This window comes from Lemur catta, chromosome 1 (assembly GCF_020740605.2).
Source record: "Lemur catta isolate mLemCat1 chromosome 1, mLemCat1.pri, whole genome shotgun sequence".
Lineage (NCBI taxonomy): Eukaryota > Metazoa > Chordata > Mammalia > Primates > Lemuridae > Lemur > Lemur catta.
Genome location: NC_059128.1, coordinates 117,976,750 through 118,001,516, shown reverse-complemented (window position 1 = coordinate 118,001,516; position 24,767 = coordinate 117,976,750). Strand labels below are relative to the sequence as shown.

At 45.2% G+C, this 24,767-nt stretch overlaps 1 protein-coding gene across 5 annotated transcripts; it reads left to right on the top strand.

The window, feature by feature from the left end:
- Nucleotides 1-214: 214 nt before the first annotated feature.
- On the top strand, nucleotides 215-21,405 carry CALR3 (calreticulin 3). 5 transcript variants are annotated; one of them, XM_045551345.1, is made up of 10 exons: nucleotides 215-329; nucleotides 507-608; nucleotides 4,203-4,406; nucleotides 8,389-8,483; nucleotides 11,533-11,715; nucleotides 14,375-14,482; nucleotides 14,901-15,032; nucleotides 15,920-16,012; nucleotides 19,969-20,140; nucleotides 21,326-21,405. In XM_045551345.1, the coding sequence occupies exons 1-9, from the start codon at nucleotides 239-241 to the stop codon at nucleotides 20,110-20,112; spliced, it is 1,152 nt and encodes a 383-aa protein (XP_045407301.1). In that variant the 5' UTR covers nucleotides 215-238; the 3' UTR covers nucleotides 20,113-20,140; nucleotides 21,326-21,405. The 5 variants fall into 5 exon arrangements, with proteins under 5 accessions (XP_045407301.1, XP_045407311.1, XP_045407292.1 ...); XM_045551355.1 differs by lacking the exon at nucleotides 21,326-21,405 and adding an exon at nucleotides 16,489-16,583 and having other exon boundaries at nucleotides 19,969-20,103; XM_045551336.1 differs by lacking the exon at nucleotides 21,326-21,405 and having other exon boundaries at nucleotides 19,969-20,415.
- The last annotated feature ends 3,362 nt before the right edge of the window (nucleotides 21,406-24,767 follow it).

Below are 24,767 nucleotides of genomic sequence, written 5' to 3'. Positions count from 1 at the left end.
CAGAGCGGAAGATACTACATTTCCCGGCATACAGCGCTCTCTGGGGACCAATGGCGCCTCAGGTCACAATCGCTAGGCATGATGGGAGAGGTAGTTCAGGGCCGGGGACCATGGTGCTTCAGGTCATAATCGCAACACGTGACGGGAGTTGTAGTTCCGGGGCGGGCCTGGCGAGCCGCCTAGACAGCCTGGAGCCAAGAAAGGGGCGGTTCCCAGAGACAGCGCCGCGCACGTCGCCATGGCTGGGGCTCGCGTTACGCTCTGGGCTATCTGCGTGCTGCGCGGGGCGCTCGCTACTGTGTACTTCCAGGAGGAATTTCTAGACGGAGGTGAAGGGGCCACGCCCGTGGTGGCGGGGGTGTAAGCTACCCCATCCTACCGCCTACTGCTAAAAGATGGCCAGAGTCGCCGTTGTCCCCAGGCCCGACCCCACGGACCTCCCCCACCCACCCTCTGGACTCAAATGAACAGTTTTCAGCTCTAACCTGTGTTATTTCCCTCCACAGAGCGCTGGAGAAACCGATGGGTGCAGTCTACCAATGACTCCCAATTTGGGCATTTCAGACTCTCATCGGGGAAGTTTTATGGTCATATAGAGAAAGACAAAGGTTAGTGTAGAATCAGGAGAAAATAAAATGTTCAACCTCCCTAACAACCTGTCGAGGTAGTCGTGGCACACCCTAACGCTCTTACTCCCATTTCGCAGCAGGGGATCCTAAGGCAAAAAAGTAGAATCTTGGTTGCCTTGTTTTTTGTTTTCTTTTTTCTTTCTTTATTGCCCAAGGTCACCCCCGCCTCATAGGCCCTAATCAAATGAGTTCAGGGATCTGAGGGGACAAGGTGAGAGGATACTTCTCATTTTTATTTTCACGTAAAAAAGAAAACGTGTGGAGGTAAACGTTACATCAGGATGAATTTTTACATCTGTACAGGCAAGTCAAGATAAGTAACATTTTCAGTTTTCCTCCCCAAAGAAAAGTCCCTTGAATGTCCCCACCCTACCCCAATCAGTAGCCTCTTGACCCCAAGGATAATCTCTATTCTGGCTTCTTCTTATATCTTATGATCAAAGGTTAGCGAACAACAGCTGGTCTGCCATCTGTGTTTGTATAGCCAGAGAGCTGCCAGTGATTTTTACATTTTTTAATTGCTGGAGGGAAAAAATCAAAAGGGGAATAGTGTTTTGTGAGATGTAAAAATTATGTAAAATTCAATGAAGTATGTGAAAGTTTAGTGTCCATAAATGAAGTTTTTTGGAACCCAGTTACATTTACATACTGTCTATGACAGGGTAGTTGGGACAGAGACCATATGGCCCACAAAGTCTAAAATACAGTTGACCCTTGAACAACTCAAGGGTTAGGGGCACTGACCCCTGTGCAGCTGAAAATCCTCCTATAACTTTTGACTTCCTGAAAACTTAACTACTCATAGACTACTGTTGACTGGAAGCCTTACTGATAACAAAATAGTTGATTAACATATATTTTGCATGTTATATGTATTATATACTATATTCTTATAATAAAGTAAGCTAAAAAATTGTTATTAACAAAATCGTAAGGAACAGAGAATATATTTAGTATGCATTAAGTAGAAGTGGATCCTCATAAAGGTCTTCATTCTCATCATCTTCATATTGGGTAGGCTAAGGAGGAGGAAGAAGAGGGATTGGTTTTGCTGCCTCAAGGGTGGCAGAGGTAGAAGAGATAGAAGGGGAGGTAGGAGAGGCAGACAGACTCAGGGTAACTTTTATTGGAAAAAAATCCATGTATAAGTGGATCTGTGCAGTTGAAACCTGTGTTGTTCAAGGGTCAACTGTATTTTCTATCTAGCCTTATAGAAAAAGTTTCACTTGTCACCACCTTCCACTTAACCTCCATCTTGGCGTTGTTGCTCCAATGTCCAGTAGCCTCTGGCTTTGGATCCTTTTTTTTTCTTTTTTTTTGAGACAGAGTCTCGCTCTGTTGCCCAGACTAGAGTGAGTGCCATGGCATCAGCCTAGCTCACAGCAACCTCAAACTCCTGGGCTCAAGCAATCCTCCTGCCTCAGTCTCCCGAGTAGCTGGGACTACAGCCATGTGCCACCATGCCCAGCTAATTTTTTCTGTGTATATTTTTAGCTGTCCAAATCATTCCTTTCTGTAGAGACAGGGGTCTCGCTCTTACTCAGGCTGGTCTCGAACTCGACCTCGAGCGATCCTCCCGCCTCAGCCTCCCAGAGTGCTAGGATTACAGGGATGAGCCACCATGCCCGGCCTGGATCCTTTGCATTATTTCATAAGATACATGTTGGCACAAATGATTGGTAAAAATTCAAGCTATATGACAAAATTCAAGGTGTATGACAAAATGACAAAAATGAAGTGAAAGATAAATAATTCCATGAAACTTGTCCAAAAATAGGACTTTCCACTTAGAGTCAAGGGTTCCCCTCCCCACAATAGTTTTCCTTTCTTCAGTGTGGAATCCTGAGATTTTGTGCATTTCATTAATTCCTTCACCACATGTTTACAGAGAGTAGACGTGGATAAGGCCCTGGGGATACCAGTTAATATGCCCCCTTTCCTTGTGGTCTCCTGGGACCATGACATAGAAGCCATAGATGGAAAGATGAGTTGAATGTAATCAGAGGTGAGAGGTGGTTAGAGAGAATGGGAGTGTCGGAGGACGGTGGCAAGACACAGAGGGAGGTAGGAAATCATATGGCCTTAGGAATTGCTTGGATGCTGGAGGGCGGGGGAGAGGAGGGGAAGGGGCTATGGATCCCATGACAAAGGGAAGGGTGAGTGAAGAATGGAGGGGAGAGAGAGGTATGGTGGTGGGGAGTCAGCCATGAGTTCTGGTCTGGACACATGAATACAAAATGCCAAGTTCATTTATGATGGCATCCGGTAGGTTATAGTAGGAATGGGTCTGGCCAGGTGCAGTGGCTCACACCTGTTATCTCAGTACTTTGGGAGGCTGAGGCAGGAATATTGCTTGAGACCAGCCTGGACAACATAGTGAAATTCCATCTCTACAAAAAATTGTAAAAATTAGCCAAATGTGGTGGTGTTCACCTGCAGTCCTAGCTGCTCGGGAGGCTGAGGCAGGAGGATTGCTGAGCCCAGCCCAGGAGTTTGAGGCTATAGTGAGCTATGATGATGTCACTGTACTCTAGCCTGAGAGACAAAGCAAGACCTTGTCTCAAAAACAACAAACAAACAAACAAACAAAAAGAATGGACCCATGGATACAAAATGCCAAGTTCGTTTATGGTGGCATCAGATAAGTTACAAGAATGGCTCTATCTTTAGGTTTGTCTGACACACTCCAGTATAAGAAAAAGATTTGGGACTGAGCCTCATGGCTACTAGGAAAGGGGTGTCTTAAAGTGGTCACATAAACAAATATGAGACGATATCTGTGACAGAAAGATTGGTGTGTTCATAAAAAGAGCCACAACATAGGTGACACATACAAGGCAGCTCACCCAGTGTAATGAAGTGCCATCTTACAAATCAGCACCTTTTCAGGCATGTTCTCTGTTGTGTCTCTTAAGTAGAAGTTTTAGGATGAGAATTTAAAAAAGCAATAGAGGCCGGGCATGGTGGCTCACTCATGTAACCCCAGCACTTTGGGAGGCTGAGGCAGGAGGATCACTTGAGCCCAGGAGTTTGAGGTTGCCGTGAGCTATGATGACACCACCGCACTCCAGCCCAGGCAACAGAGCAAGACTTTGTCTGAAAAGGAATGCAGGGAAGAGAAAGGGAGAGGAGGGGAGAGGAGGGGAGGGGAGGGGAGAGGAGGGGAGGGGAGGGAAAGGGATAGAGAGTTCCATTTTTTATTCAGTTGCTACATAAGCTTATTGTATATTCCCACCCCTTGGAAGATGAATGAAGGCAAAATTAACCTTTTATCAGTAATTAGATTGCCTATTTGTCATTTAAAGTTGAAGTGTTTTTGTAACTTAAAACATAACAGTGGCATATTAAGCACAAAAACATCCAGGTGCATGACATAGAAGTTCTGTGGAAGCAGAGAGCCTGTTAGCAGTGTACTTGTTGTGTATTATGGTATAAATATACGGTAGGCACTGGATCGATGAAAATTGTTAGGATGTTTACTGTTGGGAGTGAGGGAAGGACATCAGTTTAACTGCCCTGCATTAGTGAGCACAATGTCATTCCTAATCCTTCACGAGTGGTTTTTGTTCAAAGGTCTGCAAACCACTCAGAATGGCAGATTCTACGCCATCTCTGCACGCTTCAAACCATTCAGCAACAAAGGCAAAACCCTGGTCATTCAATACACAGTGAAACATGAGCAGAAGATGGACTGTGGAGGGGGCTACATTAAGGTCTTTCCTGCAGATGTGGATCAGAAGAATCTGAACAGAAAATCACACTACTATATTATGTTTGGTGAGTCTATATAGTACAGCACAACCATTTCTGCTGACTTCAAAAACCAGCTGAGTATGGTGTGGCACGTGCCTGTAATCCCAGCACTCTGAGAGGCCAAGGCAGGAGGATCATTCGAGGTCAGGAGTTCGAAACCAGCCTGAGCAAGAGTGAGACCCTGTCTCTACTAAAAATAGAAAAATTAGCTGGGTGTGGTGGTGCACGCCTGTAGTCCCAGCTACTGGGGAGGCTGAGGCAGGAGGATCACTTGAGCCCAGGAGTTGGAGGCTGCAGTGAGCTAGGATGACACCACTGCACTTCAGCCTGGGTGACAGAGTGAGACTCTGTCTCAAAAAAACAAAAACAAAAACAAAAACCAAGACCCTCCCACCTTGTAGGATCTTTAGACTAAGACTTTGCTGCTAACGTAGCTAAGGTAGTAGTATTGAGTATATCTGATCCAAGGTTTTTAGCACTGTTGCACCTAATTAATATTATAAAAAGGCAACTGTACCATTCTGTTGCACTTCTGAAAAAGTTATTTATTCAACATTAATGTAGCGCTTGTACATGTTAAAAATCCCTTATCCAAAATTCTTGGGACCAGAAGTTTTGGACTTCGGATTTTTTTGAATTTTGGAATATTTGCATTATTCTTAACTGATTGAGCATCTCAAATTTGAAAATCTGAAATCTCAGATATTTCACAAGGATAATATTCTGTGACACATGAAAATTATATGAAATTTAAATTTCAGCATCCGCAAATGAAGTCTTATTGGAATGCAGTGTTACTCTGCTCATTTGCATATTGCTTATGGTGCTTGCCAACTACAGTGGCAGAGTTAAATCAAGACAGAGGCTGTCAGACTTGCAAAGCCGAAAATATTTACTATCTGGCCTTTATAGAAAAAACTTGCGGGTCTCTGGAATATATTAAATGCCTCCTGTCACCAGGGGCACTTGAATAACATTTGTGCTACAACTGGGAAGGGAGTACTTTGAGTCACAGGAAATAGACGTAACTGCAGTATGTGGCTTCAAAACGCTTTAAGAATGAATGTACTTCAAAAATACTCATTCAAGGTGTGTGCTCGTAGTCCCAGCTACTCGGGAGGCTGAGGCAGGAGGATCACTTGAGCCCAGGAGTTGGAGGCTGCAGTAACCTAATATTGTGCCACTGCACTCCAGTCTGGGCAACATAGTGAGACCCATCTCTGGAAAAAAAAAAAAAAAGCACAAAAAAATTATCCAGAATCCAAATTTGGGAGTCATTTTTAAAAAAATTCTTCTTCCTCGTCTCCTGACATGGATGGCTTGTAGACTTTTTCTCCCTCATTTGGTTTTTCGTGCTTATCTCTGAATTTCTCTTCATCAGCTTCAGGCTTCCAACACCTGGTCATGCTGTTCTTATATTTTCATATATACGGCAGGTCATAGTGTGACTTCGAATCAGAGTTTTGAGAGTAGAAAGGATATTATATCTGTTCTTTCTATTTTATTAGACCACTTTATTTGATTTAGATATAATCCTGCTTAATCACGTCTTGGTCTTTTGGCTAAGATCAAGTGTGGATTTAATCTCACTCAGTCATTTTAGAAATCAAGGTGACTTCTTTAAGGCCACAGGGTGAGGTAGATACAGAATCCCCACTGACTTGACAGTCCCTCTCTCCCTGCCCAGAGTTCTTTCTGATCTGCCATGAATATTTACTCTTGAATTTAAAATCTGGAATGGAAAAAGTGTCTATTTTGATTAAAAAAGAAATTAAAGTATCTTGGTTTTGGTTATCATTGGTGCTCTCTTAAAACAGGATGACGAGCCAAGCGTGGTGGCTCACATCTATAATCCCAGGACTTTGGGAGGCCAAGGTGGGAGGATCAGTTGAGGCCAGGAATTTGAAACCAGCTTGAGCAACATAATAAGAGCCTGTCTCTAGGAAAAATAAGACAAATTAGCTGGGTGTGGTGGCACACACCTATAGTCCCAGCTATTTGGGAGGCTGAGGCAGGAGGATCGCTTGAGTTCAGGAGTTCAAGGCTGCAGTGAGCTGTGATGACCACTGTGCTCTAGCCTGGGCAACAGAGCAAGACCCTGTCTCTTAAAAAGCAAAGCAAAACAGATGACAGAGATATAGGGGAAAAAAACCTGTTGTATTAGAGATGATTTCACAAATATTTGTTAACATTTGGTGAACAAGATAACCAGAAATAGTCACCAAAATACTACTTTTAACTATGTGCAGCAGATATGTCTGCTACATCTGAGTTGAAACAGCATACTTCGCAGTGAAAAAATGATTAAAATAAATTTTCTGTATTATTTTTGTTTTTAACTCAAAATTGGTTCCATTTTACTCAAACCCACTCTGTCACTGTTTAACACTTACCTGTAATGAGTTAGCTCCAGCCTTTGGTATGAGGGGAGCTTGCTGATTCATGGGTTGTTAAGAAGGAAGAGGAGGGAAATGTATTTTACTGGGCCCTTGTCTGAGCCCTTAAATTTGCATAAACACATATGCATAGGTTATGCATAAATTTTGCAAATAAGGAAACTGAGGCTCAGGGAGATTAAACTACTCACTCAGAGTTAGATAACCTGACTTCAGAGCGCATCTGTCTACCACATTTCCTTATGAAAATCCACTGTGTGCATAAGTATTTTATTATTGCTGTTAATGGATGATGTCCAGGTTTCCCGGTCAGTTCTGAGTGTGTTCTGAAGCCCCCCCAAAAAGTGTGTAGGTGCTTAGGAACAGAGAGGGAAATTCTGTCCAATTTTGAAGGAAAATAAATTGCATGTCTCCATCCTAAGTAGATTTTCATACTAATAGTTCACATGGCATAGCTTTTGTTTTAAAAATTGAACTAGAATGCTCTTAAGTGATGACAAAGGAAGTTACAGAAACATGTCCTTCAAGAACTCAGCAGGGGCATAGACTTGGTGTTCACTGCTAATCCCACAGAATGCCATTTCCAAGTTCAATGCAGCTACTTCTGACAAATTGATAATATTCTTAAAATAATGACAGGAGCTTGGATCTCTATTTTTTATTCTGGAGGGTCATCACTGCAAGTTCATGTCACTTACATGTCACGTGGAAGAAATCATAGTAGTCGTCTGCTTGTGTTTACCCTGAGTTTGCCTCTCAGGCTGCCCGGGGTCGGGGCCTGGGTCAGTGAATGTACATAATGGAATTCCATCTGCGCCAGAAATACACCAGATTCTCTTGCACATTCTTAAGGTTTAAGGTCAGTAAAGCCAAAGCAGGGCAAATTCCAGACATCCTCAGGTTTGATGACTTTTCCAGAGACCACCTGTAAACCTCCTTTTACATACTCAGAAAGCTAGAGTCTCTTATCTGGCCCCCTCTCCTGGAACAGAGTGTCCTAGGAAATTCTATTTCCTTATTGAGCAAACTTAACTCTGTAAGTGCCAATTTATAAGTTCTTAACTTTTGAATGGAACCCTCTAGATTGCACAGTTGGTCAGAACCTACATACTGATCACAATCTCTCTTTTGCTTACAATTTGGGTTTATTATTGAGAACATAAATATGTGTTCTTTTGGGGGTTATCACTGTCATCATCAGCATCTTCCTCATAGTGATAAGTAGTGAGTCTTGACATTATTAAATGATTTGCGTATGTTCGCCTATTTCATTGGCTAATGGCTTTGTGAAGTCAAGACTAACATCTTTTTTTTTTTTTTGAGTCGGAGTCTCACTCTGTCATCTAGGCATTCAATGGTGTCATCATAGCTCACTGCAGCCTCAAACTAGTGGGCTCAAGGGATCCTTCTGCCTCAGCCTCAGCCTCCTGAGTAGCTGGGACTACAGGCGTGAGCCACTGGGTTGGCCCTCATCCAAATACCTTAATGTGATTATTCCTGGACATACATGCTTCCCGTGTCTCATGTATTTAAGAATGGTCGGGGTGGGGTAGTCTATGGTACCGCATTATGGAAGGAAATCGAGAACAGCTAATTTTTTTTGTGTGTAGGACCTGATATTTGCGGATTTGATATCAAGAAAGTTCATATTATCTTACATTTCAAGAATCAGTATCACGCAAACAAGAAACCAATCAGGTGTAAGGTAAGTGCTCTTGTATGCAAGTGAATGATTGTGTTAACTCTTGTCTGATGATGATGACTAAGTTTAGAGAAAATAGTTTTGATCTTAAAACATTTAGCGGGCCGGGCGCAGTGGCTCACGCCTGTAATCCTAGCACTCTGGGAGGCCGAGGCGGGTGGATCGCTCGAGGTCAGGAGTTCGAGACCAGCCTCAGCAAGAGCGAGACCCCGTCTCTACTAGAAAGAAATTATCTGGTCAACTAAAATATATATGTAGGAAAAATTAGCCGGGCATGGTGGCGCATGCCTGTAGTCCCAGCTACTCGGGAGGCTGAGGCAGTAGGATTGCTTGAGCCCAGCAGTTTGAGGTTGCTGTGAGCTAGGCTGATGCCACGGCACTCACTCTAGCCCGGGCAACACAGCGAGACTCTGTCTCAAAAAAAAAAAAAAAAAAAAAAACATTTAGCAGGCCCATTAGAGATACTTGTCCACGTTGATTTGTTTTCTAACATTTTTACCCGATCAGGAGGGCACATTCACTTTTAACTGTGAGCCACGACATAATATTATAATTTGTGCCATGAGGGTTACAGTAGGATAGTCACATTTCAGCCATATCCATTATTATCAAAGAATGAAATATTTAGTATGAAAAGAACATTCTGGAGAAATTAGATGATCTTCAAAATACACCAAAACATTCTAAAAGGGAATATTTCTACAATGAAATATTCATACTGTTTTGCCTTTTTACCCAGGGAATCCTATGAAAATAACACTGTGTGTATATACATCTTAGGGCCCCCTTCATAACTCAGTGGTTGTGCTCTGGTGGGGACCTAGAGCTGAGTGGACACTCACATGGCCATGAGTGGCTGCCAGTGGCCCAGCCCCAGGCTTCTCCAAAGAGACAACTTGTGTTAGGTCCACGGGAACCACACTCCCCAGCATCCCCCACCCTCCAATTTGAATGTAAGCGCCAGGAAGCAGGGGACCTGTGCCCTGAAGGATTCCTAGCTGGGGTGCCACCCACTGACAAGGTGTTTGCAAAGGATCAGCGAGTCCCTTCTGCACACTGCAGTCTGACACCCTTCCTGTGGGGGCGAGAGGGAACTCGCCATCCAAGTCTTCCCCCCTTCCTTAGCGTGTGGACCAAAGGGCAGGTCTTTATGATCGATTCACTAGAACTCGTTCAGTTGCACATCCAGGGTGTGGGGAGAGCAAGAAGAGGATGCCACAAGGGCTGCGAGGTCCAACCTAGAACGTGCCAGGGAGCTCATTCTGTAGGGAGGCCAGGATGTGGTCACCTCAGTCAGCAAGTCCACATGGCCCTGAACAGTGCACACAGGCAGACGACAGCCCCACACTGCTGTCAAAGCAGCCTTGAGCCATGGCAGCAGGTGGGCATGATGGTCTTCTCAGGGAAGAGCACAGTGACCCTCATGGGGCTCTGATTCACTCTGCGATGCTGTAGAGGAAAGGTCCAGACCCTCATCTGTAGGCAGTGGTCAGCTCTCAAGAGGAGGGGATATGATTTGCATGTTAGAAAAATACTTGCGTGTTCATGGGTGGAGAGGCAGCAGTTGATCCACAGGCAGGGGGACAGATGAGATTGTGAGGCGAAGGCCTGGGGGATGCAGAACACACGGGAAGACTCTGTGATGTTGGGTATGTGAGTACTGCAGATGTAGGCCATGGCTCCCAGTGGTGTTCTTATTAACTGGGAGGGGAAACAAAGGCCGAGGAGGGGGCTCAGACAGATTAGGATTTGTATTTGGACCAGTTGGTATGAAATCCTAGCAGGTATCCAGGTAGAGGTGTCGGGTCCCAGGAAGTTGTCAAAAACTTGCATCTGAAGCTCAGGCACATGGTTGGGGTTGAGGATACCAGTTTTGGAGCCATTAGCATAGTGTGGGAGTCATCCTTACTGCTCAGGAGGCTGATGGCCAAATCCTGGCCAGCAATTGGGGTGATGGAGCCCAAAATGTAAATTAGGAAGGGCGGTCAAGGGGAAGGCCGGCAGAGGACAGGAGAAGAGTGTTAGGAAAAGTGGGTACTCGGCTGTCACGGTGGGCTACAGAAGCCTAGAGGGGGACACAGAGCAGACTGGGTAGAGCCATCAGCCACAGAGTGAACAGCAGCAGCCTGTCCCTGGGCCAGTGCACATGGGAACCGAAGAGGCCTTTAGCGTTGGTGCTTAGTAGGGAGGGAAGCCTGCTGCTGACGTGACACAGAGCTCTTGAGACGGTGGGGCAGTGGCTTTCAACCCTTAGCACCATCCGGATCTCCGAGGGCTGTGATATCAACTGCTGGGCCCACCCGGGTTCCGATTCAACAGGTCGGGAGGGATCTGGGAATGGGCATCCGTGGGTACCTAGGTGATGCTGTTTGGCCAGGCCATGCTTTGAGAACCACTGCTGGAGTATGCTTCAGGGGTCCTCTCCGCTGCTGACAGGCAGGCATGTCCCAGGGATTCCCCACCTTCCCACCCCCGCCTTCCCAGGCCCCCTCCCACCCACCTTCCTTCCCTTCTTTGTTGGATATTTGTTGACTGCTTCCCTAGCTTTAACCGTGACAAAGAGAGAAACCAGGCCTGCTCCAAAGAGCTTAAATGGTTGCACACCTCAGAGCATTAGGAAGTTCTTCTTCCTTATATAGAGAAACATGTATTTGAGAGTGGACTTCATTTGGTATCTTTGTATTTCAGAATATAGAATAGGAAGTTACTTTTCATTGAACTTTTCTTAAATCAAACAGCACATGGTGGTGGCCCTTTGGTTGATACCTACCACCCTGTCATAATTGCCTGTGGGTTGATGGGTGGGGCCATTGTCTTTGCACAAAGGGGACCAATGACTTAAAGGCTGTTAGGAAAGTTCGAAAGTATCCTACAAAAGGGTGATTGTTCGGTAGGATACCCTTTTATAGTCAAATCAATCCATAGTCCTAGATATTCTCTTCTTGCTGTTTATACGAGGCTCCACTGATGACTGTTGTAAATTGCATATTTAGACCTGTGTTGAAATATCAAGGGTTTCATTGTTACTCCTATTCCCCCCTAACATGTGCAGGTTGATGCCTTTACACACCTTTACACTCTGATTTTAAGACCGGATCTTACTTACGACGTGAAAATTGATGGTCAGTCCATTGAATCTGGCAGCATAGAGTATGACTGGAACTTAACGTCACTTAAGAAGGAAAAGTCAGCAGAGTCCAAGGATTGGGATCAGGCTAAAGATGACAAAGCCCAGGTGTGGATTTTTCCTGAACAATTCTAGAAAATGTATGAATAGAGCTTATAAGTACTCAGTTATTGTGCAGTTGCTGCGTGGCTGGGAATTACGATGACAACATTGTAACAACCAAATGCCCTTCCGCTGAGAACAGCCACATATCTACATGTTTCAAGATATTGTAAAAGAGTTTTATAAGATTTAAGATCAAAACGAGGATTTTATTTTATTTTATTTTATTTTATTTTTTTATTTTTTTGAGACAGAATCTCACTTTGTTGCCCGGGCTAGAGTGAGTGCCGTGGCGTCAGCCTAGTTCACAGCAACCTCAAACTCCTGGGCTTAAGCGATCCTACTGCCTCAGCCTCCTGAGTAGCTGGGACTACAGGCATGCGCCAACATGCCAGGCTAATTTTTTCTATATATATTTTTAGTTGTCCAGATAATTTATTTCTATTTTTAGTAGAGACAGGATCTCGCTCAGGCTGGTTTCGAACTCCTGGCCTTGAGCGATCCACCCGCCTCGGCCTCCCAGAGGGCTAGGATTACAGGCGTGAGCCACCGCGCCCAGCCTGATTTGTTTTTTTAACCTCAGGATAATGCTTATTCAGGAGGCTGAGGCAGGAGGATTGCTTGAGGCTAGGAATTCAAGACCAGCCTGGGCAATATAGCAAGACCCCATCTCTTAGGAAAAAAAGATAGTGCATCAGCAACCTCTGGTGGCTCTACAGGAGGATCCTTCCTTGCTTCCTCCAGCTTCTGGGGGCTCCAGGTGCTCCTTGCCTGGTAGACACATCACTCTAGTCTCTGCCTCTGTCTTTGCACAGCCTTCCCTTCTTGTGTCTTTTCCTCTTCCGTCTCTTACAAAGACACTTGTCATTGGATATAGGACCTACCTGGATAACCCAGGGTGCTCTCATCTCAAGATCCTCCACTTGATTACCTTTGCAAAGACCCTTTTTTTGGATACAGTAACAGTCATGGATTCTAGGGATTAGGACATGCGCAAATCTTTTTGGGAGCTACCACTCAAGCCACTACAAACCACTGTTATATTCAGAGTCCCCTTCGTGTCAGATACTAGGCACACTCATGTTCCTTCCAGGAGCCCTGTGAGGCTACAGGATGTGCTCCCCATGGAGAAACCGAGGCACAGAATGGCAAAGAAACTTACTCTGGAGCTACCAGGCCGGTCAGTAGGAAACGCAGATCTTGGGACTGAAATCCTCACTGCCTCTGTGCTATAGGGACACTGTCCCAGGGCCCAGCAGAGAGCAGTTTGGGTGCACCGAGGAGCTGAGTGTGCCTGAGGCAGGTCCCAGGAGGAGCTGAATCACCTTTTCACAGGCTCATTTCCAAGCTGGCTGTGTTTCGTCCACAGGTGGAATTCTGCATGTGCTCCTAAACCAAGTAGTTAATTATAGCATTATGATTTGATGACTCTCAATTAGAAGGACCCAGCCACTTGGACCAGATTGTAACTGTCTCCTGGATCCCAACACAAGAGTGGCTCCTCTGTTGTTGGTGGGGGTAGGGAATAAAAGCAGAAGGGGAAGTAACTAAATCCCATGGGTCAGTTGTTGAGATGTCCTAGGGTATCATGGAAAAGTCTTAGTCTAGGTGCTAAACTTTAAATCTTTCTCAGTTGTTCTAAAAGAGAAAACACCAATGTACAAGATTGGTATGCTCTTATGTAAGTGTTTATCTGAATATTAGTTAATCCATAGCAACTTTTTTTCATCCATTCATTTATTCAACACCTACTGAGCTGTGTGTATGTGTGTGTGTGTGCGTGCGCGCACGCATAAGTGTATGTATATATGTATGTGTATGTATATGGGTCTTAGTCCAGGCTGCTATAACAGAGTACCATTGACCAAGTGGCTTATAAACAACAGAAATTTTTTTCTCATAGTCCTGGAGGCTGGACACAAGATCAGGGGCCAGCAAGGTTGGGTTCTGGGGAGGGCCCTCCTCTGCATGCTTGCAGATGGCCAGCTTCTAGCTGTACTCTCACAAGAGGGCGAGAGAGCTCTCTGGGGTCCCTTTCATAAGAGCATTTGTTGCATTCGAGGGCTTTACCCTTCACAACCTAATCAGCTCCCGAAGGCCCCACCTCCTAACACCACCACACTAGGGATGGGGATTTCAACATATGGCTTTTGGGGAGACACAAACATTCAGTGCATTGCAGTGTGTGTGTGTGTGTGTGTGTGTGTGTGTGTGTGTGTGTATGTGTGTGTTTCTCCTGCTACCCAGCAGTACCTGGTCCATCTCAGAACACGTCCTACCTGTCTGTCCTCTCTCCGGAATAGTCTGTGTACACAGAAAAGAGACTTAAGTTAAACTGGGCAGCAGTACACATGCGGCTCCTCTTCCCACCATCTGTGTTTGCCCCGTCATTTCACTTTTGCCACTATTTCAGGTATTTAGCATACAGAAAAACACTGAAATCACATGGAGTGTTAGAGAGAAGAACCAGGTGGTGTGTGGCCCTGAATCCTTCTGTGGGGTTGGGAACCCCAAGTGCTTGGCCTTTTGACTCACACGTTGAAGAGGAGAGGGGGACGTTGCAACAGGGGTCACCGGCCTGCCCCTGCTTCCTGGCATCTAAGAATTTCCTTTCCCAGATGTGAACATCTGGCTGATTTGATCTTTTCCTTGCGTGTCTCTGAAGGACTGGGAGAAGCATTTTCTGGATGCCAGTGCCAGCAAGCCAAGCGACTGGAATGCCGAGCTGGACGGGGACTGGCAGGCCGCGATGCTCCAGAAGCCCCCGTACCAGGTGGGTGTCATCTTCCCATGATGCCCTGGGACGCCCTCTGATGCCCCTCCCCTTGTCATTGAGACCACCCCTATATGTTTGTTTTTGTATGTTAGAGATAGAGTCTGTTTCTGTCACCTAGGCTGGAGTGCAGTGGAGCTGTCATAGCTCACTGCAGCCTTGAACTCCCAGGCTCAAGTCATCCTCCTGCCTCAGCCTCCCAAAATGCTGGGACTACAGGCATGAGGCACTGCACCCAGCAGATTTTTTTAAAAAAAGCTTTTTAATGTGGGGGGGGAAGGTCTCACTATGTTTCCCAGGCTGGTCTCCAACTCCTGGCCTCAAGCGATCCTCCCACCTCAGCCTCCCAAGTGCTGGGATTACAGGTATGAGCCACCGCGCCCGGCTGAGACCACCCTATATGGTTTATTTGTTGCAGAATGGCCTAAAACCGGAGGGTATTGATAAAGACATTTGGCTCCACCAGAAAATGAAAAGCACCAACTATTTGATGCAATACGACCTCTCAGAGTTTGAGAACATTGGTGCCATCGGACTGGAGCTCTGGCAGGTCACTCGGTTTTAAATTTGCTTTTTAGCTTAATCTCTCCAAACTTCAGTCTGAATGCCTTAATTCACATCACTGCTATTCGTTGAGCATCTTCTGTGTGCCAGACACAGCCATACCTGGACCTTAGGGATAGAGCTGTTGTTCCAACCTTTCTGTCCTCTTGTTATTCACCTTCCACACTGTATCAGGACATGTCACTTCCCTGCTTAGAGCTGACACATAGCCCCCATCTGCTTTAGGATAAAAGGGCAGATTCTGACGCAGCAGTTCCAGGGTAGGGCCTGAGATTCCGCATTCCCACCAAGCTCCCAGGCAATGCTGACGCTGCTGGCCCATCACCCACAGGAACCTTCTAGAACAGTGCTTCTCAAACATCATCGCTGAATGTTCAAGTTACTGGGGAGCTCGCTTTTTGTTTTTGTTTTGTTTTTTGTTTTTTTGGAGACAGGGCTGTGCTCTGTTACCCAGCCTAGAGTGCAGGGGTGTGTCATCATAGCTCACCATAACCTTGAACTCCTGGCCTCAAGTGGGAGTTTTTCTCCCACCTCAGCCTCCCAAAGCTCTGGGATTACAGGTGTGAGCCACCGCACCTGGCCACCTGGCCACCTGGCCACTGAGGAGCTTTTCAGAGTCTTCATGCCCAGGTTAAATCAACATCCCCAGGAGAAGACAAGGCATTGGGAGTTTTTAAAATGCTCTTGGTGATTGCATTGTGCAGCCAAGTTTGAGAACCAGTGCCCTAGAGGGAACAGACGTTCTGGGAATGGGTTTAAGCACTCTCTACCGTTGCGAGCTAATCAGTGTTACCATATCAAGCAAAACACAACTGTTTCTTTGTGGAAAGTTGTTACATGCCTCGCATCAATAACGAAGGCCTTATTTCCAAGGTGAGATCCGGAACCATCTTTGATAACTTCTTGATCACGGATGATGAGGGGTATGCTGAGCATTTTGGCAAGGCCACCTGGGGTGAAACGAAGGTATGGTACACACAAGTAACAATCTTTTGTCGTTCATTGATTTTTGTAACTGTTGTCCTGAAGTCTAACGTATGGGGAAGGGACTTGATGCATTTTCACAACGAACCCCATGCCCAGCTCAAAATGCAGGATGTTACCAGAACTGCAGAAGCCTCCATACTCCACCCCACAAAGCAAACACTGTTTCATCGCCATGAATTAACTTAACCTATGTTTGAAATTCATATAAATGGAGCCATCCAGTACTTTACTCTTTGAGACAGTGTTGTGAGATTCATTGATAATAGTACATGTAGCAATAGCTGATTCTTACTGTATGAATATTCCAGAATACTTATATCCATCTTCTGTTGATGCAGCTTTGGGTTGCTGCCAGTTTGGGGCCTTATGAAAAAAAACCCCAATATTCTAGTTAAAAAAGAAAAAAAAAGAAAAAGGAAAAAGCTGTTATGAATATTCTTGTATGTGTCTTTCAGAGGAAACATGCCCAGGAGTGGAACTGCTGGGTCGTGTGGTCTGATGTAGCCAGTTTTCAATGTGGTTGTGTATCTTACATTCCCTCCTGCAGTAGGTGAGAGTTTCAATTGTGCTGCATCTTTGGCAATAAGTACCTGGTATTGTTATGTCATCATTAAGTCAGATTAATTGAGATATAATTTACACACTATAAAATTAGGTGAACAATTCTATGAATTTTGAGAAATGCATATAGTTGTGAAATCGCCATCCAAAAATCAAAATATGGAACAGTTCTATCACCCCAAAAAGTGTCCTTGGGCCCCTTTGTGGGCAAGCCCTCCCCCACCACAGGCAACCACTGTTCTGATATCTGTCCTTATAGTCTTGCCTTTTCCAGAATGTCATATAAATGAACTCATACATGTGTGGTCTTTTTTTGTTTGTTTGTTTAAGTATAAGGGTCTCACTCTGTCACCCAGGCTGGAGTGCAGTGGCATCAGCCTAGCTCACTGCAGCCTCCAACTCCTGGGCTCAGGTGATCCTCCTGCCTCAGCCTCCCGAGTAGCTGGGACTACAGGTGCAGGCCACACCACACACAGTTCCATGCGTAGTCTTTTTGAGCCTTCTTTTTTCAATATCCATAATGTGTCTGAGATACATCCTTGCAGTTAGGGTGTCAATAGTTTGTTTTTTTCTCACCATGAGTAGTTTATCCGCTTACTAGCTGATGGACATTTGTGTGGTTTCCAGTTTTTGACAACATAAACAAAGCCTCTATAAATGTTCACACAGGTTTTTATGTAGACATATGTTTTTACTTCCCTGGGTTGTATGCTATGTGTCTCACTATACAAGAAACTGCCACATTGTTACCAGAGTAACATTTTTGTGGTCCCTCTAGTTTCAAATCCTCCGCACTAGGGTTTGTCAGTTTCTATAGGTATATGGTGGTGTCTCACTCTGGTTTAATTTGCATTTCTATGATGACACATAAAGGTGAAGGTAGGCACTGCTTCATGGCTTTTTGTGGCCATTTGGAGATCATCTTTTGTGAAATGCCTGTGTTCCAAAATTCAGGTTTCGTTATTATGCAGGTAGGGCAAGGCCAACAGATCAGGAGAAAAGGTAGTTTGTTACTCACAGTTCCTGAGAGGAGGGGGCAAAGTGCCATGCAAGGCCTCATGGTTAAGCACTGGGATCAGTCAGGAGGCCAAGGGAACTAGGGAAAAATGTGGACAAGGGCTGTATTGTGGTTTCTGTGGGAAGGAATGGGCGAAGCAGGGTAAGCAGGCTTAGGATTGGCTAGTTTGAATCATTTCAGCAGCCTGTGGGACATAGGGGCTGTCCCTAGTTGTCTGGTGGCTGGGCCTGGGATGATTAGGGAAGAGGGATAGTGACCTGGAATGTGAGTGCCCAATAAAGGACATGGTTAGGCTCTGGGCTCTGGATTGGTTTGTTTGCATGTAGAAGGTGAGTCCTGGAATGTGAGTGCCCAATAAAGGACATGGTTAGGCTCTGGGCTCTGGATTGGTTTGTTTGCATGTAGAAGGTGAGTCTTTGACTATCTCTAGGAATTGCCTACCCCTGGGAGAGGCTGTCCCTCTAGGGCCAGCCAGGTGGCACATGTCAAAGCATCAGAAATGCATGATTAATTCACCCTGTCCACTTTCATATCAGGTTATCCAACCTCTTCTTCACTTGTAGGAGTTCTTTATATATTCTGGCAAGTTCTTTTACAGGTAAATGTATTACAAATATCTTTTCTCCTTCTCCTCCATGCCTTGTCTTTTCATTCCCTCAAGGGTGGAACATTCCTTTTTTTTTTTTTTTTTGAGATAGAGTCTCACTCTGTTGCCCAGGCTAGAGTGCTGTGGCATCAGCCTAGCTCACAGCAACCGCAAACTCCTAGGCTCAAGTGATCCTCCTGCTTCAGCCTCCCGAGTAGCTGGGACTACAGGCATGCGGCACCATGCCTGGCTAATTTTTCTCTATATATTTTTAGCTGTCCATATAATTTCTTTCTATTTTTAGTAGAGACAGGGTCTCGAACTCCTGAGCTCAAATGATCCACCTACCTCGGCCTCCCAGAGTGCTAGGATTATAGGCATGAGCCACTGCACCAGCCCCCCCCCTTTTTAATGTATATTTTGAGACCCCTATGCTGGAGAAACCAACTTAAAAATTTAACTCTGACTTCAAATAAAGAACATAAAATTTCTTACATTAGTGTAAATTCATTTAGAACTCTTTGCAGCCAAAGTATTGAAACCTCAAATGTATACTTCTAATACACGTAAATATTTTGTTTCTCATGCCAATAAATATGGATAACGAAGCTGTGGCACATCTTGCATGAATTGAGAGAACAGCGGGTTTCCTCTGAGTGCTGCAATTTAGAGGCAAGCTCTTTGAGGATCCCTGACATATTTTAGCCATAAATTTTGGATTAATTCATTGCATGCTAATGAGCTTGCGTGTCTTAGTCCATTTAGTGTTGCTATAAATGAATACCCAAGGCTGGGTAATTTATAAAGAAAAAAGGTTTATTTGGGTTAGGATTCTGATGTCTGGAAAAGTTCGAGATTGGGCCTCTGCATTTGCTAAGGGCCCTGGACTGCTTCCACTCATGGCGGAAGGTGAGAGGGAGCTGGGGTGTGCAGAGATCACATGGTGAGAGAGGAAGCAAGAGAGTGAGAGGCACCAGGCTCTTCTTAACAACCAGCATGCTCTCCCTCTCTCTGGAACTGAGAGAGTGGGCACTCACTCATTACCACGAGAAAGGTGCCAAGCCATTCATGAGGGATCCACCCCCAAAACACCTCCCATTATGCCTTGCCTCCAACATAGGGGATCCAATTTCAACATGAGATTTGAAGGACAAACATCCAAACTCTAGCGCTACATAAACATCTTCCTGATTTTAACTGAAATTCCTTCATATTCCCTCTTCTTTCCACAGCCTTTTTTGTCACCTTCCAGGTCATGTAAGTCACACTGGGACTAGTTGCCACACTGATGGTTAGCACTCAGCATTTTAAGGCATTCCAGATGGAAATTTCTCCTCCATTGTTTAAAGACAGTTATCATACAGTGATTTTCTTAGGCACCATTTTTTCTTTTTTTTTTTTTTTATTTTACCTGTCCTTTCCTGATACAAAAGACCCAGTTTTTCTAGAATTTAACTTCTGCCCTAAAGCCTTACTAAAATGCTTTGTCCAAGATAACTGTGGGAGTTGTCTTAATGTGTCTGTACCCCTGGCCTTGACTGTCCTGTTAATCATACGTGCCTGGACTTTCTTATTTATACACTGAGGCCTCTGTTCATGGCCCCATTCACTGATCGCTGGTCGACAGATGGAGGTCTAGGTGCCCTGGAAATAGAAAGAAGGAGAGTGTATGTGTTTCCTGTGGCTGCAGTAATACATCACCACAAACCGGGTGGCTTAACACAACGGAAATGGATTTTGGGGCCTTTGTTTTTTTGTTTCTTTCTCCAGGGTCCAGAAAGGGAGATGGATGCCATACAGGCCAAGGAAGAAGTGAAAAAAGCCCGGGAGGAAGATGAGGAGGAACTGCTGGCAGGAAAATTTAATGGGCATGAAAATTTTTTCAACCGGTTTCACAGGCGGGACGAACTTTAGTCACCGCCACTGGAGATAAAGAGGAATGGTAAAACCTTGTTTCTACTTTATCCTATATTTAAAAGTTTAAATGTCTACATGGTAATTTGTCCAATTTTCTTTGAAAAATGTCCCCACACTTCTTGGTGGGTTCGGTCATGCTTTCTTTCCCCACCGCCCTGCTGTGTGCTGAGAAGTTTCCTCTTGACCACTCTGAGCACTGGAAGCCAGAGACCAGCAAGGATCTGGCCACAAAACATAACACTGTTATCTTAACATCCCCCCAGATGTTTTTATAAGATAAAAATTGGTAAAACTGAATTTTAAAAAGAGTTGAAGTCTTCTTCTGGTTGTAAATCACAAATAACAGATATGAAACTTTTCTGATAAGAAATCTTTATGCCACACCTTTGGCATCAAATTTTTTTATGTGCTCTGCTCATACATTGGTTTCTTAGAGAATCCAGGTCTCTACACAGACATGTGACATGTAAGGAGCTGACACTTTGTCATTATATGACCCACTTCTTCTGTGGCCATCAGTTCTCTGAAAGAAAGCAGGGTGAAATTCATTTTCTCAAGTGATAATAATGATTATTTCTCAGTTTAATTTTTTAAAAAAATAACTTGCTTTTTTAAAAGTTATATGTGGGCCCGGCACAGTGGCACACACCTGTAATCCTAGCACTCTGGGAGGCCGAGGCAGGAGGATCGCTTAAAGTCAGGAGTTCAAGACCAGCCTGAGCAGAAGCAAGACCCTGTCTCTACCAAAAATAGAAGAAAACAAAAATTAGCATCTACCAAAAGGAGAAAAAAATTAGCCAGGCGTGGTGCTGCAGGTCTGTAGTCCCAGCTATTGGAGAGGCTGAGGCAGGAGGATTGCTTGAGCCCAGGAGTGCGAGGTTACAGTGAGCTGTGATGACACCACTGCACTCTTCCCAGGGTGACAGAGTGAGACTCTGTCTCAAAAAAAAAAAAAAAAACTTACATGTGGTAGTTTTCTTTTTCAAGAGACCCATTTTCACACTGAAACTCATGCTGGAAATAAATCAGATTTACAACATCAGAAATTTGGAATCTAGCAATGTTATGAGTAAGTCCAATAAATTGGAATTTATATGTAGGTTATTGAGGGATGATCAGTTTGAAAAATCTGCATAGGAAGTGAAGTTCTGACAAATTTTGTTCTCAGTTTGGTCAAAGTCGACAGACCTTTGAACTTGGACTTTTTCAGTTGATGGCTGCATCGGCTTTCACCAATTACTGGAAGTTATCACTGGGAAACCAGATTCACTCACTGCCTCCTAATGCAAGGGTGGAAAACACTTCCTACCTCATTCATCTCTGAACAGAGTGAGAAGCTAGCGTGGGAAGAAGCAGAGAGAGGCCTAGAAAGTGCTGGTAACAATTGCTGTACGAAGATGAGTCAGACCAGTTCGCTGCCTGGAGCAGAGCTGTCGGAGAGAACTTTCTGTGAACATGGAGATCTTTCCACCTGCGCTGGCCAGCACAGTAGTCACTCACCTTGTGTTGCTATTGAGCCCTTGAAATGTGGCTAGCAGGACTGAGGAATAACTTTTTAATCCTATTTCACTGTCATTAACTTCAATTTTAGACATTCAATTTTAAAAAGTTTGTGCAAAGGACAATTCATGAATCAGATAGCCACTGGAACTAGAACACGTTCAGAAAGACTCTGGGGCTGCCACGTGGTCCGATAACATTTTTGTACCTAACAAGGAAAATGACATGCAGTAATCAGAAATGAAGCATAGAAACATCTGGATTGGTTACAGCTCGGCCTTTGCCTTATTTCAACACAGTTTGAACAGTTGGCTTCCTGTGATTGGCTAAAGCACAGCTACTGTGATTAGCTGAGACTCAGCTATTTGTTACAGAAACATGAAATAAGTTAGGTTTTTGGTTTTTTTGCATAACAATTTGAGTTGCAATTTGTTATGTAAGGACTCAAGTATGTGAGTATGGAGGTTTTTTCAGGCCCAATTTAGTTTGACTTAAATAGCTATACATAGTGAGTGGCCACCACATGATAGTAGCACCAAAACATAAGAGCTAGGGCTGAAAAGAAAGAAATTTATTGGAAACTTGTAAAGGAAAAATTTCTCCATCTATTAACAATCCTTAATATCAAGCATTCACTTAGACACAAGCGTGGTCCTGTGTCTTGGGCAAGCTGACTACCTCAGATGGCCTCCTCTTCTGGGGCTGGCATCAATGTATCTAAGTCGAAGATCACCTTCTGGTGAAAGTCTATTTGAGAGGCTCAGCCTTCTTTATTTTTTTATTTATTTCAGGATATTATGGGGGTACAAACATTTTGGTTACATGCTATGACTGTCACACCCAAACCATGATTTGGAGTGTGCCTTTTCCCCCCTACAACACTCACCACGTCCATTAGCTGTGAGTTTACCCGGAGAGAGGGATTTGAGGCAGCTTGTCCCAACAGGACAACTTTCATATTAAAAATTCCTGTCTTCCTTGGCAGTACTCATTGTCTCAATAATTGGATCTTTGTTCACCGAGAAACCGTACCTAGCCTGAAACCCCCTTGTGCAGTTTCTATAACATCCTCACCATCACTTCATGCACACTCAGCCTTCAGGTGTTATAGGTCTACCCTGTAGCACCTTTCACTGTTTATAGTGATCTCTTTCCTTGTGTGAATATTTGATTAATGTCTGTTTCCTTCCTGTAGGCTAGTGATTCTCAAAATGGGGTCCTGGGACCAGCAGCATCAACATCACCTGGGATTGATTTGTTAGAAATGCAAACATTGTTATTGAACCAAACTGGGGTCCCTCACCTGGCACAGCAAAGCCAAACACTGAAGCCAAGAGTTGCAAAGGGAAAAGGGGCTTTATTTGCAAGGTGCCATGCAAGGAGCACGGGCAGCTAAGACTTAAAACCTGAACTCCTTGATGGTTTACAAGTCAGGGTTTTTAAAGGCAGGGGTACATTTCAGGCAGGCAAAATTGTAAATCAATACATGGAGGTCACACATTGGTCTCACCCAAAAGGGCAGGATATGCTAAAGTCGGGGTGAGGCGGCACGGGTGGATTCAGAGATTCTTGGATTAGTGGAAAGGAATGCTAAGATGGGTGTGACAGGCCCCTTGGGGGAAATTTAGAACAAAAAGTAGCAGAGATAAGAGTTCAGTTCCTCAGTTTCCCCTTATGTCCATTTTCTATAGGGGTGAGTGTTTCTGGAAAAAGCCTCAAGAACATATGTTAAGTTTGTATAGGGAACAAAAACACCTCTTGACTCTGGCTTGCCTGGAGGATCGTGGTTATTCCCACTCACATTTTAAGGCTAACTGGGTGCCCAAAACTTCCCCAGAAGGGACTCAAGGTTTTCCTTTATTTCCATGCTCAGGGTGCCTAGCAGGCCCCTAAGAGGGATCCCTGCTCCATCTTAACATCTCAAGTTCCACCCAGATCTACAAATCAGAATCAGAACCACGGTCTGTGTTTAACAAGTCCTCTGCATGGTTCTAACAGAGCTCCAGGGAGAGACTCCTGCCCTAGACTGTCAACTGCGGGTAAAGAGTGTGTCTGCCTGGTCCACTGTTAGTGCACCTGTGTCGAGGCCAGGGCCTGGCCAAAGGTAGAGTGCTCAACACTCGGTTGGCCAGTAAATGGTTGCTCAATGATTCATAAAGCAGTGCTCGTCTCTGAATAGCATGAGGCACACGGAATCACTGAAGGTGCTGGGGCAGCAGCTTGTGAGACATCAGGAAGGAGGAGGTGGACCAGAGGCTGTGTCCCCACCCCTGAGATCCCAGGCTTTCTGGCTTGCTTGCTGGGAACTGGTGCCAGGGCAGACTCACTGTGCCACCATCATGTGAGGCCTGGTAAAGGGGGTGGGAGGGTAACCTTCCCTGAAGAAACCTCGTGCCACTGTGGTCAGCACCCGATTGGACTTCCTTCCTCACCCTGTCTGTGGACATTGGAGTGGTGGATGCCCATAATAAATAAATAAATAAATAAATGCTCCTCTGAGGTAGGGCTTTCCCTCCAGTAACGTCCTCCTGCACGCATCAGGTGCCTGTTTCTCTTTGTGTCGCAAAGTGATGCACAAATAACAATAGCATACAGATATTTCCATGCCTTCTTTTCAGAAGAGGGGGTTGGGGGCTCAGAGAGGTTAGTTCAGTGACTTGCAAAGGTCACACAGAAAGAGCAGCTGGCAAATAATCCCAGGCCTTGTGTGTGCTATTGCAGCACAGAGAGGCTAAGTCCTGGCCCGAGCCTAGCTGAAGCCGAAGCCCGAAGGGGCAGACACAGATTAGAACAGAGAAAGACACACATAATAGAGCTATCCTAAGAACAGGGAGCCGTGTGCGGCAGGGTGAGGGTCCCGATCCTCTGCGGGGCGGGCGACCGCGTCCCCATGCGCTTTTGCAGGCGCACCGGGAGGGGACAGCGTCTCTAGCAGACAGCTCGGCGTGGGCAGGGGCTGAAGGCTTGACATGGCATGACAGCTTCGGACAGCGGGCAAAGGTGCGAGAATCGGACCAACGCAGCAGGCAGAGGGCAGGTTAACGCGGCGAACACCTCCCGTGGGTCCCAATGGCACGCGCGCCTCCCTGGCTCCGCCCTCTCCGAGCTACGAGCGCGCGGCCTCGCCCCAGCCCCTCCTGCCCCGGCTGCGC

Excerpts from the sequence above, each read along its gene's own strand:
- CALR3 (XM_045551345.1), top strand. The coding sequence starts at position 239 with ATGGCTGGGGCTCGCGTTACGCTCTGGGCTATCTGCGTGCTGCGCGGG. Across the intron at positions 330-506 it reads GGAGGAATTTCTAGACGGAG|AGCGCTGGAGAAACCGATGG; the intron begins GTGAAGGGGCCA and ends TTCCCTCCACAG. Across the intron at positions 16,013-19,968 it reads CCACCTGGGGTGAAACGAAG|GGTCCAGAAAGGGAGATGGA; the intron begins GTATGGTACACA and ends TTCTTTCTCCAG.